We start from the raw sequence: 17303 nt of genomic DNA, 5'->3' as shown, positions 1-17303 counted from the left end.
TCAACACGAAACCCAGATGTGGTATGATGATTATGTACGAGCTAAAAAATATGAGTCCACTTAAATGATTTAAGAGGAATCAATAAAAAGGTCTTCAGGTCATTGATTTCCCTGTCAGTCCTCCATTAAACTAACAAGTAGAAAGATAACAAAGATGGCTCATTTTCTGTTGCTGGGTGATTGCAGTAACACATTCAGTATGTGGTGTTTACTCCTAAAAGAAAGTAAGTGAGGATTTGAATCTGATTCAGTCTCGGAAGGTAATTAAGCCAAAGGCACGTAATACTTCAGCCTAATGACTCTCACAGGGTGTATTCTCGTGCTGCCCTCTGCCTTTTGAGGGAGTAAACCCGGTGACTGGTAACTTAAGGGTTCAGTTTATCAACAGATGTTTTGGATTCCAGTTCAGTGAATGTTTGCAATTACACGAGGAAGCAGAGAACAGGGATTCAGTTGTTACCCTTTAATTTTTACGATGGGATTTGCAATTTTTTTCTTTAATTTCGATCCATCGCATTCAAACCTTGATCTTGCAGCCATGACGAACCAAGAGGGGTTTCGACATACTTTCTGAATACTGTGTCAATGCTTTAGATTTTTGTAGTTTCGGATGAATGTGTACAGGCATACAGTGATTCACACTCCTGATGCCTTCTATTTTGGCAACCACACACACACATATACACACAACCAAACTGGTATATTTATCCCAAATTACTAGGTCATGCTGTAGTTGCTTCTAATGTTGTTAATTAAGTATAACAAAGTCCCTTCCAGAGGCGGCGATCATTTCCAACACTGGTTGTCATATCTGAATAAACACATCGACATAGGAAGTGCCGTTCCAGAGGGAATACACCTTATACCCATCATCCTAAACAAGGCAACAACACCATCTTTCACTTCTCTCGAAAGCTTTTGTATCTTTGCACACTTCAAAAACAAACATGCCGATATCTGAATTGTACTTTCCTATTATTGTGCACAGATGAAAAAAAAGAGTAAAATAGGCATCAAATACTAATAACAGGATATTTAGTGAAAGCAGACCCAATTTTTTTTAGGGTTTAATGGTTTCAGCAGACTGACGCACATCCAGAAATTAACTCAAATGGGTTTCGTCATGACTGGCAAAGCACTGGCAGTGTAAATTTTTGTGTGCAGATGCTCATAAATGTGTGAGTGCACTATACCTGAAGAGCCCAACAACACATTACACAATACAAAACTATTCCTAGTTTTTATTTTGTTGGTCGTTATTTTAACAAGCATGTGGGATGTGTCGGAATCTGTGAGGTATTAATAAAGATATTAGGTCATGACCTGAAAATGAAGGTACAGTGTTTTATGAGTGCTTTGTATAAATTTTAGGATCCAATTAAACCTTAAAATAAAGGCAGTACAATATTTAAGGGCTGAGAATATAAGGTAAGCTAATTTAGCTTTATTGGTCGCAAATAAGTGAAATTCACTCATTCCAGCTACAGATAGTTAAAATGAGGGAGACAAAAAAACAAGTGAAAGAAAATGATAGAATAAAATAGGCAATGAAACAGAATTTTATAAGATATTTAATAGAGAATATACAATATACCTGGTTCACTACAGTATTTGTCGAGTAATGGATTTTTTGAATATAGGCCTACATCTCCACAATAGTGGCAGTGACATATCCCTCACTGTGGATGATTTGAAGATGAATAGGCTGGGAGAAACATTTACTGTGCAACATTATTGGAAGGAGTGGGCCAGTTTCTGGGGTAAATGATTTGTTAAAGGAGATATAGATTTATTAGATAAAGCTGTGTGTTATCCTGTATTGAGCAACAAGGAAATTAAATCCACATTTCCTTCAGGGCAGGAGAGGGAAGCACAAGGCAGCAGTGTCAGCTTCCATTGCTCTCACTTGTGATAGTGTCAGGTGTACTTTGAGCAGACTTGTGTTTGGCCTGGCCTTGCACAGGATGGGTGGGGTAATGTGGTGTGTGTTTGCACAGACAAGGTGAAATCAGTTATGATACATGCTCGGGCAAGGAGCGGGCTTGAATGGAATCTTTTTTTCCTTCCTCCAACGCTCGAGAGGCTGCACACTGAGGGATTATTGAAAATGTCTGAGTTAAATGTCGCAATGGAGGCCACCAGTGAGACCACAAAAATCCTGGAGAAGGGTCCCGAGTACCTTCGAAAGCAAATGGAGCTGGAGGGGGAGACCAAAGGACGCATGAGCGCAGTGGAGAGGTTGGCTGCGACCAAACCCAAGTATGTGAAGAGCCAGCAGGTGGTCAACTCCATCCAGGAGCCTGCGATCAGTTTGGGGTCAGCTTCAGTGAGCAGCACGGGGTCTTCAAACCGGAGCTCGAACCGTGGAGGGAATGTTCTAGCAGGAGGTGGTGTTGTGAAAAGCTGCTCACCGGGACAGGTAAGGCGCACCAGCTCCAAAAAGCGCCCGGACTCTCTGCTGCTCTACAGGCAGAAATGTGAGCTCCTGGGAGGTGCAGCAAAAGACAGGAAACACCGTATGACACGTAAACTACTGGTGAACAACACTGTGAATAAAAATGCCCCGTTACTTAATGAGCGTGAGTCTGAGGGAGATAAGGAATCAGGCACCGCCACACCTGAGGAGAGCGGCGCGCCCGGAGAGCAGCAGTGGAGGAGGCGGGTTGAGTCTGGGACAAAGGTGACAGCGGCTCTGCTCGCAGTCCCCGAGTTTGAGAGGAGGTCCGGCAGGAGTGTGGGTCGCTCCCACTCGGACATCAGCTCCAGGTACTCCAAGAACTTCGCGGACTTCGACGCTTTTTTCAAGTACTGCGGTCTGGATGGCGAGATCGTCGAGTCTCTGGGGCGGGAGAACTTCTCTGCGCGCTCGGACGAGATCTCTAAAAACATCCGCAGCGTGAGCGTGTCCACGTCGGAAGGAGGCTTCTCCAGGAGCAGCGGGGACAGCGACGGGCTGCTGCAGGAGGAGCTGCACGTCAACATGCGACAGGGGACGTCGGTTATCGAGCGCAACGCACGGATTATCAAGTGGCTGTACAGCTGCAAAAACGCCAAAGAGACTGGGAAGAAGTTACGAGACCTTAACTGAGATGTTTTCTTCTTCCTGCAGTGACATATGCTTGTCAGCCTTCGAGTGTATATAAAAACACACATTACAAACACACCATACATAGACTATGCATCAACCTTAACGTGTGAAAAGTGTTAAATGTGCATGTTTGGACCTGCACAATGACTGACAGACATTTGAAGCCAGTGAAGAGATGTCATTTTTGGGTATTGGATGCGGAGAACGGTGACTTTTCTTTTGGTCTGTGTGTGTGTGTGTGTGTGTGTGTGTGTTTGTGGGTTGCATGAAAGCACACAGATACTAACTAGTCAATCTTTATCTTGTAAATGTTTGTTTTCTTGTTCTTTAGATTGTAAACCAGGTGCATTCTTCTCGGTCAGAGAGTGATTTCAGTGTCAAAGGTCAAGACTTTCTGCCATAGTGGGGGCGATATGGTCAAAAATGATACCAAGAATTCATATCAGGCAACATAGTGATCACAATAACTATCGTATTTCTTTAAAGTTTGAATTCTGCTCATGAGTAGCGGTTGTGGATTCAAACTCTTCTTCATGAGCAGAGGATAACAAACATGATGAACAGCAAAACATAACACACATCTGAGGTAGATCAATAATGTGTTATATCTCATTACTGTGTTCACACAATGCATAAACATTATATATTTATTTAATGGGCTTTTATTATGTTGCTATTGATGAAAATTATATTGCAATGATTATCTCTAAGATGTTATTGCCCAGCCATACTTTTTGCATATGTATACAAATCCAGGATAGTTCACAGATTTCAGTTTCAGCAGCAAAGATTAGCCACATACCAATTATTGGAACTGACCCAGTTCTGTTTTTTTTATTTGAATACTGATTTGTTAACACATACATTACAACCAATGGTTGATAAATTCTTTATTGGTGATCTACATGTCCATTATAAGCTGCTAATGTGAGAGCAAATGTTTAGTTGCCAGGTTGGGAAACAATGCTGAATAAATTGATAAGATTGATTGAATCAGATACATGCTCATCACTCTCACAATGGGATTTTTCACAATACGACAATCCACAGAACATTAGGCCTTATACCTGATCTGTGAAGAATTACTTTTGTTACTTATTATTTTTGTTATTTGTTTCAATTTATAAACTCTTGATAAATCCAATTTAAAATGGGTGACTTTAGCAATCATAAAGGATAATAGCTTAGAGTTCATGTTACGCCACACAGTTTTATATTAGAAATGTCAATAAGGCAGCTGTGCTCCTTACATGTTATAGTGGCCAAGTGTTTCTGATCAACATTTCATTTCATTGGACCAGAAGGATTGTAAGATGTTGTTATTTTCCAGCCACTGAATCAGTTGTTTCGTGGATCCTGTGTGAGAGGAGAGCAATGTTCCTTATAATCTGAGGGTTTATGTCCACTGACCCATTTAACTCTATCTCCACTTTAGCCCGATCTCTGCCGGTTTCATCTCCTCACCACAGTCTGTCTGTTTCTGCCTTTTGGCCAACTTTGTTTAACTGATCAAAGCTCAGAGGGTGTACGAGTGGGGAGAAAAAAAAGCAAAGGCCAGTCTAATGATGATTTCTTGTTTTAAAAAATTACCACTCACACTGTTTCTCTCTCACACATGGAGAAAACAAAGAGCACTCAGCTGTGCTAGGGCTGTAAACACACCTTTCACTTCCCCATAAGCCTGAAGGACTATTTTACTTCAAGACAAGTCACGTCTTGTCTTATCCACTCTTTTCCAGAACTCCAAGTGACTTCTTATTCAGTCTCATGATTCAGTTACAAATATGTTCTCATTTGTATATCAATACGATTAGTGACTGAAAATATACACTGCTTGCATTGCTGTTGGCTTATATGTTCTTTTAACAGGATTTGAATGCAAACATGTTACTCTGCTCTCAGACAAATTTACCATTGACTGAAATAACAGCAACAACTGTATTATGCTTTACCCAAAGCAGCATAACAGCAAATTTGTGTGATCTTGTTTTATATTGAAGTATTATCAAGTTTGTCAAACTTTTCTTATCATTGCATAACGGTTTTCAAGGAAACAATGTTGGATAGATTATGCTCATCTTGTCAGTCTCCATTTTGTTCCAATAAGTTTGAAATGTTTCCTTTTTAAATCTAAACTCTGTGTGCAATAATTTGTTTAATCAATTGATGGGAAATATGTCTAAAATATTTGAATGTCCTACAGTAGATGTGAAAACTCTTTTAATTTCTTGTACAGTGCCTAAAGGGGGCAGTATCTAACAACAAGGTTGGACCCAAGTTTGCAAAGTTGAAGAAAGATGATCGAGATTTGTGCACTCAGGCATTGACAGCATATGTCAGAGAAGAGCTTAGGTCATTCTTGATACAATTAAGATCATGTTAATAACATTATCCTGTTACCTATTGATACTTTACAATACAATAAGTGTAGCTATATTTTTACATAAATTTTTGTTCTTAACATTAGCAACTTACATTAGAAAATCATTAAGTGTTCTGAGTGAGACCAGGTTTACTGTTAATGCAAAATTCATCAACATTCATTATCATTCAAAGACGAGGGGCCCCCTGAGTGTCACAACTTCTTAGGCTGACCAACTTTGCAGACTAAATGCATTGATATAACACACATTAGCTCTCCTGCTAAAGCTCCAGGAGCACAAGTTTTTTCCTGAACCAAACAAACATTTAATGAGGAAAAGTAGAAATGGAGGCAGAACCCCTTTAATTTAACACTTTGACTGTATGCTCTCTAACCCTAACCCTCTGGAGGGACGCTTGATATATAGTGCTATTTTTAGCTTACCTGAAAAAACATATTATTATTATTATCTATCTCCAAATCCAAACATAATTACATAAGTATAATCTGTTCTATCAACCTGGTTGTTAATGACAATAATAATAGCAACACCCACTGGTGTAATGGTGTCATCAATAATATCAACTGCAATTATAACAGCCCCAACTAATAATAAAGTAATAATGACAATCAGATATAATAGATAGATAGATAGATAGATAGATAGATAGATAGATAGATAGATAGATAGATAGATAGATAGAGGGATAGTTAGATAGATAGATAGATAGATATAAACTAAAGAATAATGTAATAAACATAAAATGTACTAAAAACTGTATATAATCCCTATGTAAATGAAACACAATAAAGTACTAGGATACACATAATGTATATTTATATTGTTAGTAGCAGTAGAAGTAGTATTAGAAGTAGAAGTAGTAGTAGTGGTATTAGTATTATAGTTCCCCTCCTCCATCTCAAAATCAAAACACAAGTACATGTGCGCAGTCCTGTGTCACGTGCAGGAAAATGCCCCAACAGAAAACAAGAGGATAAAAAAAATAGACGGACAGAAAGTGACTGACAGTCACCGTCAGCCAATGGGCAGCGCGACATCGGGTAGCAACAAGATCAACGACGACCTCTCGTCCAATCAGAGAGGGGCAGGGGGCGTGGACGTGTTCAAGTCTCCGCACTGTGTTTACTTCCGTCAATATGTGATCCGAGCAGCAGAGGAAGAAGAGGAAGAAGAAGAGGAAGAAGAGGAAGAAGAAGAGCAGCTCATCACGGAGCAGAGGAGCTGCTGTCAAGGTCTGTTCAGCCTCTTTACTGACAGGGAATTACAGCCTGTTTCAATTTACCTTCTGAATTCCTGTCGTGGGTATATGCGCTGAGTGACAGCTTTGTCTCAACTTGATTTTTTTTTTGAATTTTTACGTTAATATTTACATTGGTTCGCTAACACTGTTGTTGTGCAAAGACAAATGCGTGTGTTATTACAGTATTTTTGCGTGTCCGTGTGTAAACAGGATGAACATGGATGGATTCACTCATGTTGTCAGACTGTGAACACACATTCACGATGCTTATGTTACATGATCTGCTTCTCTGACCACTGCTAAACATGTCATGAGGAAATGTAAAGTCTGGTGATTTTGTTGTATTGAATTATTTTTGCCTTAAATTGTAAATAGATATTGTATTATATATTGTATTTATGCATTATATATTTGAGCACACAGAAAGATAGATCGATAGATATGTATTTCAACATTTTAATTCTGTGGAAGGTCATTCTAGCCGGTGCAAGTTTAAAACCTTATGCAGATAAAAGTCCCCCTCTAAACAAATGTCTCCTGACAGAGCTCAGCAGCTCTGACGTTCATTTTCCTTTTGAGTTTAGATTTGAATTTTACAATGAGGGATAAACTGAGAGACTTTTATACTATTTTGAATATTGAAAACTTGAATTTTAAATCTCATTACTTATTTGAAGATATTCAGTACTAATTGCAGTCTTCAATAGAGGCATTCACATGCTTATTATGTTTAAATGATAATGGCTTCTATAGGACTGAAGAGCATAAAAATACATATCTGCTCCACTTCCCAGGTGTTTGGAGTGGCAACAACATTCTCTGCTAATTGTCCCCCCCACAGCAGAAATGCCTTTCCTGGGACAGGACTGGAGGTCACCGGGCTTGTGCTGGACAAAGACAGAGCATGGCTGGAACAGGGTCATATACAATAAACAGGAGCTGGAGGATAACAACAGAGACATAGACTTAAAAGAGTAAGATCATAACTTAATCATTTCTTTCACCACAGTTGCCTTAAATGGAATCGTTACTCCAGCACAGTCTGGGCTAAACTTGTTCCCAGTTTGTCCAAAAATGCAACAGGTTACAAATATACTTATTAGGTAATGCTAACATTTTTATATCGCTAACATACTAACCCTTTTATATTGCATTTCAAAAGGACATCATGTAAACGTATAATAACTGATGGTTGGTATATCTAAATAATACATAGATCATGTCTCTTATCCTATTGGTTGCAAGATTAATGCATTACGGCACTCTATGTATTATTTTTCAATCTATGTGCGCTTTAAGTCATCTAAAGAATGCAGAGATGCACCTTAAAAATCGGAACTATGCCTGACGTCGTTTTCTTACTTCTCTTTGACATCTCTTATCTTTCATCGTTTGATGGAGAATCATTTTCTGGTCAATCTAAGCTTTATATTCTCTCTGCACCACATGGATATGTCAGTGTACAGGGTAAAAGGATGGGGTACGTAATACAGTGGTTACATGGTCAATGTTTTAAAAGCATAGGTAACTAGGAAATCCTGATCGTTGTGTGTTGACTGGTGATTGTGGAATGTTTGTCTTTTCTGTGAGCTAGTTTGTGGCCTGGCTATAAACCAGTTTTCCTTCAGGATACTAAATGAAGTGAAGTTGAATTAGTCCAGACTGTGTGAGGGACCCATGTTTGTTTCATAGATCAGGATGAAAACAAGGATGTGGATATAGAAGTTGTAAATGCCTTGACCAGATTTCACCAAAGCCACAGCTTCTCAGGGTGAGAGAAGAAACATGCGGCCAGCTCTTCATTTGAGCCATAGCAGAGGGTCTTTGATGAGGCAATTTGCATCCCACAATTGCAGCTGTTGTTTCCAGATGGGCGTCATGGCAACAGACGGAGCTGGGCATAGGGTTGGTTTAAGAGAATCAAGAGAGTAACTTTGTATGAGACCGACTTGTTAGAGCAAATCCAAAACAGCTGAAGTGAGGAAGATGTTTTGAGTTGACCTTTAGTAAGTGTTTAGGTCAGGCTTGGTGTCCCCCAAGCCATTTAACCTGGTTGTAAAATAGTTGAACTGCAAACACCTCTGTCATTACAATTTTGGAATATGATTGACTGACTGACAAATTGGAAGCAACTTTTCATTCTAATGAGGTGATTAGAATGCAAAACATAAAGATAGGCTCACATAACCTTCCCCAGAACAGGTTAGGTGTGAGCAGCAGTTACGATGTCAACAAACCTTTCAAACTGTGAAAGCCCAAGGACAAACCAAGTTAGCGCCCGTTGTTTGCTTTTGTGATGCTTTCCCTCCCAAAGGAGGCGTTTTGTGGGTTGAAAGACTTGAAAGACCACTGTTTGCTGAGAACAGCCAAACTAAAAACATGTTTGCTATTTCAGTCTCTCTGCTGTGTGTTGCATGTGTGAGCCTGTGTGAGCCTGTGTGCTGTGCGGGTTGCCTCCCGGCAGAAGTGCTTGCCCTCTTATCTGCAGGAAACATGAGGGGGCTTGAAGCATTCCAACTGGTGATGAGTGGTCACATAAAAAACCAGTCCCCTCGTACATCATATATAAATGTGCATTATGCTACTTTTTTACAGCAATGTATTGTCAACACAGTGCGTGGCTCAGCATGTCTGTGGCTCCCTTGCTTATTTGTATCAAATGGTTGTGCTGCATACTTCCTTTTTCAGGATAAACAAGGTCGTTTCAAAATGAATATTTGATGAATAATTGCATTCAGATTTTATGATTGAATGTGCATATCTTTTTAGTAGCAGCTATGGGTTTACAGTACAACATAGCCAACAAAATGAAGTTGTCCCAGGCTAAAGTAGCCTTAGCTAGAATAGGACTCAGAATAGCAGATACCTTCTCCAAGGCCCTCAACAGCCCCCTTAAATTAAATCAAGCTTCACTAAATTACACACAATCATAGATATCCCTAACTCATCCTTCCATTAAGTTTTGTGGTAATCTGCCAGTAGACCTTCGAAAGATAACACAACCTTATTGGAGGAAGTGGAAACACTCTTTAAAGCCTCTTCCTCTGTAAAGCACCAGCCTGTGATATCTCCTCCAGCCTAGTCTCGCCTTTTCTCTTGATTAGTACCTCACAGTATCACACGACTCTGTGAGCAGGCTTTTCTAACAAAAGGTCATGGCTACAGACAAGAACCACTGACATCATCCTCTTGTCATTGGCTGCTCTCCAAATGAAAACTCAGAATGGCCAGTGACATCGTGCAGCGAGCTGAGGTCAGCAGGCAGACTAGCACATGTGGTCCAGAAAGAGGAGCATTATGGTCTCCACTGACATGGTACGCAGTGTCACAGGAACAGTTTAGATGACAGCACGCCTCTAAAGGCCAGCAAACCTCTGTCATCTTGTATCTGTAAACATTCAAGTGACTGGAAGGTGCTGCCAAGTGTGAGTGTCTGCTGGCATATTATTTATCTGACACCCTCTTGATTACTTAATAAAGCACATAATAAAAGCTGCTCGGATGCAGCACAGATTAGAGAAGTGAAACAGCCAATCGTCTGCCCAGTCTTTGTTTTCTCTCTTGTTCATGTTTAGTTCCTTCATAAGCTTGTGTATTTCTGGATATAGTTTAAACATCCACAAATCCACCTGTACCTTCGTGCTGTGTGATTTTTCCTATATCGGCTCTGTGGAGGATGCTGCTGCTACTCATGCAACCTGTCATTCCTCACTTTTAATTAACAGCGACAGATTACTGTGCTTCCAGGTGTCTGTGTGAGCAACTCGATAAAGGGATAGACAACGGATTACTGTAGAGCTTAATCACCCCGATCAGTTGACATCGCCGTCGGACAAGCAAAGCCATGTCCTCGTGATGCTGAAGAAGGAAAAGTGTTTTTGGTCCTTTCACTTTCTTTTGATGAGTAAACACTGAGCAAAAGAACACTCTACCTTTATTGTACCTTAACGATGACATTTTGGCAACGTTTCCGTCCTGTTTAGGACAGTGACTAAATTTATAAAGACACTTCTCATGCAAATTATGTCCTCTCCAAGGAAGTCTAAGACTCATATATATACCTGTAAATCACAAGATTTGAACATCTTGGTTCCTCTTGCTCCATTTTTAACTAGTGTGTCCATTAATAAAGGACAAAGCACATTGTTTTGGCTGTACTAACCTGCTCACCTCAAACCACTGCAGCACTTAACCTATGTATGAGCCATCATGTCCCACTGTCTCCTTCCGTGTTGCTCCAGGGTGGTGCCGCAGGGCACATTCTTTACAGTGGTTTGTAATTGCAATGTTTTTTAGGTTTACTGGTCACACTACAGTGCAGTAACAAATTCTTCCTGTGCTTCCTCTTTCCAAACAGGCTCTGCAAGGACAATAAAGAAAATCTGTTTGTCGAAGAGGTGTGTGCGCTCCCCACAACAAAGAGGAAAAAGGACCTTTACAACAACAACACCAGATCTCAGTGTGAGTTAACAGTAGTCACAAGTCATAACTGCAGTGAAGCCACCACCTATTGAACATGAGAGTGTGTTGAAACTACTTCAATAATTGTGTTTCAATAACAAATCATTCAGCCATTAAAGACAGAGCCTGTGGGAAATGTTGCTGAGGACTGAAATATTCCATCCGTGACGTTTTGTCCATAAATGGAACTCTGAACCCTGTTTTCTGTAGAGATCACAGAAAATGCTTCCTCACATCTGAGAGTCTGTGACACAGAGTGAGGAGAGAGCAATCACATGCTTCATAGCGTTTCTGCTGAGTTACTTTCTACTTCTACTCTAATACATTTATTAGAAAGCTATTTTTTTTCTCAAATGCTACTATCTGTAACATAATAATAATCTGCATTTAAAATAAATGTAGTGATTTAAGGACTGGGGTGATTTGCTCTCTACTTCGATGTACAACAGTCTAATTCTGACAGGAGCCTTTCTGCTGCATAATGAGCACTTTTTAGTTTGCTGAAATAAGTTCTATTCAGGTTGTATTTGTACATTTGCACATGGAATGCACAACCTTTTTTTACAACGCAGTATGACACTGTATTAATACTTTTATTCAAGGTCATTATCTGAATTCTTCTGTAAGTAAACATTAGTATTCACCTAATAGAAAATCAACAATGTTCTTGATTTTCCTTGGACACATCTGTAGGAGACACTGTAGGTAGTTAAGACCTTCTACAGTCTGCAGGTTTGTATAATCCCTGTGGAGCTGTGGACTGTAGAGGATGTGACCATCTCTCAACAGCACCCGACGGCCTTCTCAGCTTCATACTAGTCCAACATGTCACACTCGTTTAAATTATCTACTATAAACTATCTGCAATAGTCTCTAGTATTTGCTGAAGGGTATTGGATTGGGTTGTATTAGATCGCACAGGTGTCTGTCACATTTGTCCACTCAATATACAATATCTACATGTGCATGTTAACTACTGACAAACTGACACCGGGAAACAATGTGTGTTTTTTCTGCCTTCTAGTTGTTTACAGGGATAAATGGATCTATGTGCTGAGAAGGAACTCAAAGGAAGTGAGTACTGGAGCACAATTTTCACATGAAGGATTTATTTGCAGCAGCATTTCATAAATTCAAATTCTTTATCAAACTATGTGTGTGTGTTCGTGTGCAGCGACATCAATACAGCACGCTTGGCGAAGCACTCAACCGTCTAGACTTCTCCAGTGCCCTCCAAGACTTAAGAAGATTCAACTATGTTATAAAAGTGAGTGATAACGATTCAAAATTTCCTTTTGATCATTTTGTTGTAAAACTTGTACAAGCAACTCCCCCTGTAACTGTCTTACTGTCTCTCACCCGCAGCTTTTTCAGCTAATAGCCAGGTCTCAGCTGCCTTCTCTGAGTGGAGCTGCCCAGAAAAACTATTTCAACATACTGGAGAAGATTGTACGAAAGGGTAAGAGGACCTGAGGGGAAGACTCGTTTTTTATTATGTTATCAGACTGTGATCTAGACCGAGGTTCAGTCTGACACATTTTCCTTTAATAAATGCCCATAAAAGTTTACACTATTCTGTCAGTATTTTTGTAGCAATAAGCTGACTGTACATCTCATAAGAACAGATAAATATCTGCAACAACATAAAAAAGTTTATGAGCAACTTTTCAGCTGGAAATGAGTGACACTTTAGAAAAGGAAATATGCCATATTGTTATTGCTATAACTCAACATAACATCTTATTTTTGTTTGCCTTTTTTTGGCTGATCCTAATTTATTTTTAATTTCTGTTTCCTTTTTTTCTCTTTTTTGTTTTCTTTTTCAAATTTGGTTTCTAGTTCTCGAGGACCAGCACAATCCTCGCCTGGTCAAGGACCTGCTGCAGGACCTGCACATGACTCTGCACAATCTGACCATCCATGTTGGCAGATGTGTCCTTGTGGGCAATGTCAACATCTGGTTGTGCCGACTGGAGAACATTCTCAAGTGGCAGCAGCAGCTCAACGACCTGCAGATCCCCAAGGTAGAGGAAGAAAGTGTGTGCACCACAGACTGTATATAAATATGGACGATGTGTCTCCACAAGCTGTCAGTCATGGCGTTCCACCCCATCTTTATAGCCTATAGTCTCGTCTATGGTGTGTACTCCAATTTTTTTGTTCAGCCCAAAACTTCAGCATGTTCTTCTCTGCTTTTTCACACCTGTGGTTCTGGCCCCGGTTTCTAGAGAGCGGTCTCTCTGTAAACAGGAATTTTCAAAAAGCGTTGTTGTGCAGTTTTGCAATTTATCTACTGCAGTGAATTCTGCTCTGCTGAGACTTTGCCATTTTTTTATGCAACATCTGCTCACAACCTGATTGAGGAGCAAAGTGAAATCTTGAGGGGGGAGGTGTATTGAAAATTGATGCGTAATTGCATAAAACTGCATCTTCAGTGGAAAACATTTTTGTGGTGTAAAAAAATTCCATTCTATTTGTATTAATATCTGTCTCTACTGCCCAGTTCTGATTGGTGGTTACTTATTCCCACAGCAAATGAGCACTGGCCTGTCGTTCAACGACCTGCCCCTACACATGCAGAATAAGATCTTTTACAACTTATCTGACGCATATGACATCATTAACCTGGGAAAGGCCACACCCACTCTGCTCATGCTCAGTGAGAACCGGAGGCTGTGGAAGAAACTGTGTTACTTCCACTTCTCAGACAAACAGGTGAGAGGACAAGATCTACTCAAGGACTGTTTCCAGGTGACCCATTTTAAAATCAGAGAAATTAAGTTTTGATGTTTATAATCGTAGGTGAGCATGTTAACAGGTGGCTGCCCCATCGGCCTGTTAAGATGTAACTGTTGGCCACTAGAGGGCAGGATTGCTACAGTACAGTCTACTTGGTCTCTCTCTCTCTCTCTCTCTCTCTCTCTCTCTCTCTCTCTCTCTCTCACAGATCTTGTACAATAACTATATTTAATTCCTGCTTGCTTGCTTGCTTGTGTGTGTGTGTGTGTGTGTGTGTGTGTGTGTGTGTGTGTGTGTGTGTGTGTGCGCGTGCAGTTCTGTCAGAACTTGGTCCTGACCAAGAGCGACAACGTGGACTGGAAGCTGATGTACTTCATTCTGCAGAAACACTACCCCACGAACGACCAATACGGCGACACCTTGCACTTCTGCAAACACTGTTGCATCCTCTTCTGGAAGGTAAACAGGAACATAAAATACACCTGCACCCACATTCACACAGGGAACACTATATGACGAACTAGTGCTGTTCCTCTGACTGCAAGTAAAGTACAAATTTTACATAACATTAATTGAATCACCTTTTACTGCCGAGAGCTCGTGCTCATTTATGTAGATGTAGCAGTCAGAGGTCAAACAAATGACTGGTTTGACCTTAGTCACCTATGAGAGCTGATCTCTAACCACATGTAGGACACAGATCACATTTATTTATGTTAGAGCTTGAGTTAATAATGTGCGAGGATGATTTGTAAGTGAACTAAGTGCTTAGATCAAAATGTCACTGAGCCAATCCATGATAGAGTATTAGGGCCACTCAAATCAAAGTTGTAATTTTAAGAACAAAGTCGTAATATTACAGGAAAAATATAAAAGTACATTTTATGAGCATAAAGTCTTTTTAAGATTTTAGACTCAGAAGAGCAGCCTGCGTTTAAATAAGGTATGAGTGTTAAGTTATTTTTTAGTGATTTAATACTAAATCGTTCGGCTCATCAGCACCACATTATCATAAGTATCAGGACTTTTAAAAGACACTGTGTTTGCTATACTGTGTTTATGTAGTTTCTCTGGAAACAATGAGATTTCTTCAAGATTTTGGATCCAGAGGCGTTAGTTCTCCTTGTTGTTTATTTCCTAAAAATATGTTTTACTTTATTCTGGTATTACTACGCCTTTCTTCTCAATAACTTTTTTTATTCTCCAAATGTCTGTTTTCTTTAATATGGCCCTAATACTCAGCAGTTCCAATCCTTACTTGTCCTCCTTCGATGATGTACCACCCAGAATCTTGTTATCCTCCTGGCTGGTTCCTTATACTGTTTAACCTCTGCCCTTATATCCCTCCTCTCGCTTGTCTTCCCCTCCTTCCCGCTTCTCCCCCTGATTCCTTAAGGATCATCACCTGACTTTGTTATTCAAGGTACTTTCTGTCCCATCATGCCTTTGTCTCTTCAGTCGACCGTTTGTCCCGTGTTTCTCCCCGTGAACCGACTGAGGGCTTATCTTTTTGCATGTGTTGAGCTTTGTCTTGTTGTGCTCTGTTTTGCTTGATGTCATCATGTTTGGCTCGTGTTTAGTAAACAGTGTCACCCTTTCTGCTGTGCTGACTGTTTAATCTTTCCTAACCGCAAGTTATTTGTGTTATATCATAAACTTAACGTCAGTTGTCATTTAGTTTAACACAAATGTTTCTCTGTGTGTAATTATGTTCAGGACGATTTTAAAACCACTGACTTGTTTCAAACAATTGATTCATCAAACTATGTTGCACCATTACACCTATAGGAAAGCACAAAGGTTATTAAGGTCATGTTTACTTCTTGTTAGGACTGTAAGGACTTGTCCAGTTTGTAAAGACTTTCTTTTGTTTAATGTAATCAACAGCTGTTAATCAGCTAAAGTTGTTACTACATGCATACATAGAAAATTAGACATTTCAGAGCTTGTATTAATCATTAAATTCGATCAGTCAACCCAGACAACCTACAAAAACCTGTTTAATTTTAAATTCACTAACAACTGATGCATCACATACTCCAGTGTCATACGTCAAAGTGTTCTGTGTGCACAACATGAGCAGACGCCTCTCTGCTTTCTACGCTAACAATTCTGTGTCTACCTCGTTCCAGGAATTTGGCCACCCATGCACAGCCACCGATCCGGACAACTGCCTCATGCCCATCTCTCCTCAGCACTTTATCGATCTCTTCCAGTTTTAAACCCTCCGTAGTGTCTGTGTACCCTCAGTCTCCAAACCCGAGTGTGTATACTAGACTTTTCAGAGAAATACAAAGGGCTTAAAATGAAAGAAATCTCTTTTTTATGACTATGGTTACACGCACAAATGTTTCCCTGAGACAAAGGGCAGGTCAAAAGTGTGAGTTTGTTGATTTTAAGAATGTTGGTGGTGATACATGAAATATAAGAGAAAATTCTGTTTTTCTTCTTTCCTCATAAATGTTTTGTCTTCTCAGCAAAAGGGCTGCCCCTGACGGAAAAGAAAAAATATTATGTACATTTAATTCCTATGTTGAATGGATTTATATGTAAAAGGGGTTGTAGCATGTTTACACTATTGATAAATGATTAATGCTAGGTGATCTATAAAGTTTGTTGGGGGGGGGGGTTCTACATAGAAAAGATAATCATTTACAGTGTGGCAGAATAAGATGTCTTATGTCGATGGTTTATTTAATGGCTGTCGAATTATTCTGTGTTCTGCTTTTTTGTGGGTTTGTGGTATTTTTCTGCAATAACTGAATGCATGTCATGTGAGTCTCTGTTTACATACTGTACATTGTCCTTTGTAAATTCTTGGTGAGTAGGCCTACATGGTGGCATCAACACGAAAAGAGAAAAACGTAAAACTAGCTGCGGAAATATTTATTCGGCTTAACTACTTTCATCAATACTGTCAGAAAACTGTCTGATGTGGCAGACAGAGAAAATGTAAGACGTTATTTATATTATTTTATATTTGTATCCTTACTCCAACTTTTGTAATATTTATTGACTGTTCAAATTCTCTTTATGGTACTATTGTGACTTTTATGGGAAGGGAATTAGGTAAAATAACTATTAAATATTTTTTAAAACCTGCTTCTGCTTTCTTTTTGTATTGGGATGCTGGAAATGCCCTCATGGATATATCTTTCATAAAAATGTTATTGAACACATAAGTAAAATTTATTTTAATATTTTTTTAAATATTTAAATTTACTTTAAGAGTGAATAAGAAAATTAAATTAAAATAAAAATCACCGGTAAGTGAAGCCATGTATTAACTCTGAGCTGCAAAGTGCCGAAAAAGCAGAGGCATATAGTGAGAATAGAGCTTTAGTCTGCTCTGAGAAAATATAACCCAGCCTGTAAGTGTATAAGTGCAGGA

General features: G+C 39.5%; 2 protein-coding genes across 6 annotated transcripts; both read left to right on the top strand.

The window, feature by feature from the left end:
• Nucleotides 1-1691: 1691 nt before the first annotated feature.
• fam110c (family with sequence similarity 110 member C) lies at nucleotides 1692-5157 on the top strand. The gene has a single exon (XM_020097456.2). The coding sequence runs from the start codon at nucleotides 2015-2017 to the stop codon at nucleotides 3086-3088; it is 1074 nt and encodes a 357-aa protein (XP_019953015.1). The 5' UTR covers nucleotides 1692-2014; the 3' UTR covers nucleotides 3089-5157.
• A 1408-nt stretch (nucleotides 5158-6565) lies between these two features.
• Nucleotides 6566-17014, top strand: fbxo25 (F-box protein 25). Of its 5 annotated transcripts, none has more exons than XM_069515105.1 (11): nucleotides 6566-6704; nucleotides 7554-7686; nucleotides 11070-11173; nucleotides 12198-12247; nucleotides 12348-12440; nucleotides 12539-12632; nucleotides 13013-13197; nucleotides 13706-13888; nucleotides 14228-14371; nucleotides 15309-15335; nucleotides 16045-17014. In XM_069515105.1, the coding sequence occupies exons 2-11, from the start codon at nucleotides 7559-7561 to the stop codon at nucleotides 16132-16134; spliced, it is 1098 nt and encodes a 365-aa protein (XP_069371206.1). In that variant the 5' UTR covers nucleotides 6566-6704; nucleotides 7554-7558; the 3' UTR covers nucleotides 16135-17014. The 5 variants fall into 5 exon arrangements, with proteins under 5 accessions (XP_069371206.1, XP_069371209.1, XP_069371205.1 ...); XM_069515104.1 differs by having other exon boundaries at nucleotides 6575-6704; nucleotides 7507-7686; XM_069515106.1 differs by having other exon boundaries at nucleotides 6591-6704; nucleotides 7557-7686.
• The last annotated feature ends 289 nt before the right edge of the window (nucleotides 17015-17303 follow it).

The sequence above is a fragment of the Paralichthys olivaceus genome, chromosome 19 (assembly GCF_024713975.1).
Source record: "Paralichthys olivaceus isolate ysfri-2021 chromosome 19, ASM2471397v2, whole genome shotgun sequence".
NCBI classification, from domain to species: Eukaryota; Metazoa; Chordata; class Actinopteri; order Pleuronectiformes; family Paralichthyidae; genus Paralichthys; species Paralichthys olivaceus.
The sequence above is the reverse complement of the archived record's forward strand: the minus strand, read 5'-3'. Positions and strand labels throughout refer to the sequence as shown.

Excerpts from the sequence above, each read along its gene's own strand:
- fbxo25 (XM_069515105.1), top strand. The coding sequence starts at position 7,559 with ATGCCTTTCCTGGGACAGGACTGGAGGTCACCGGGCTTGTGCTGGACA. Across the intron at positions 7,687-11,069 it reads AGAGACATAGACTTAAAAGA|GCTCTGCAAGGACAATAAAG; the intron begins GTAAGATCATAA and ends CTTTCCAAACAG. Across the intron at positions 12,441-12,538 it reads GATTCAACTATGTTATAAAA|CTTTTTCAGCTAATAGCCAG; the intron begins GTGAGTGATAAC and ends TCTCACCCGCAG.
- fam110c (XM_020097456.2), top strand. The coding sequence starts at position 2,015 with ATGATACATGCTCGGGCAAGGAGCGGGCTTGAATGGAATCTTTTTTTC.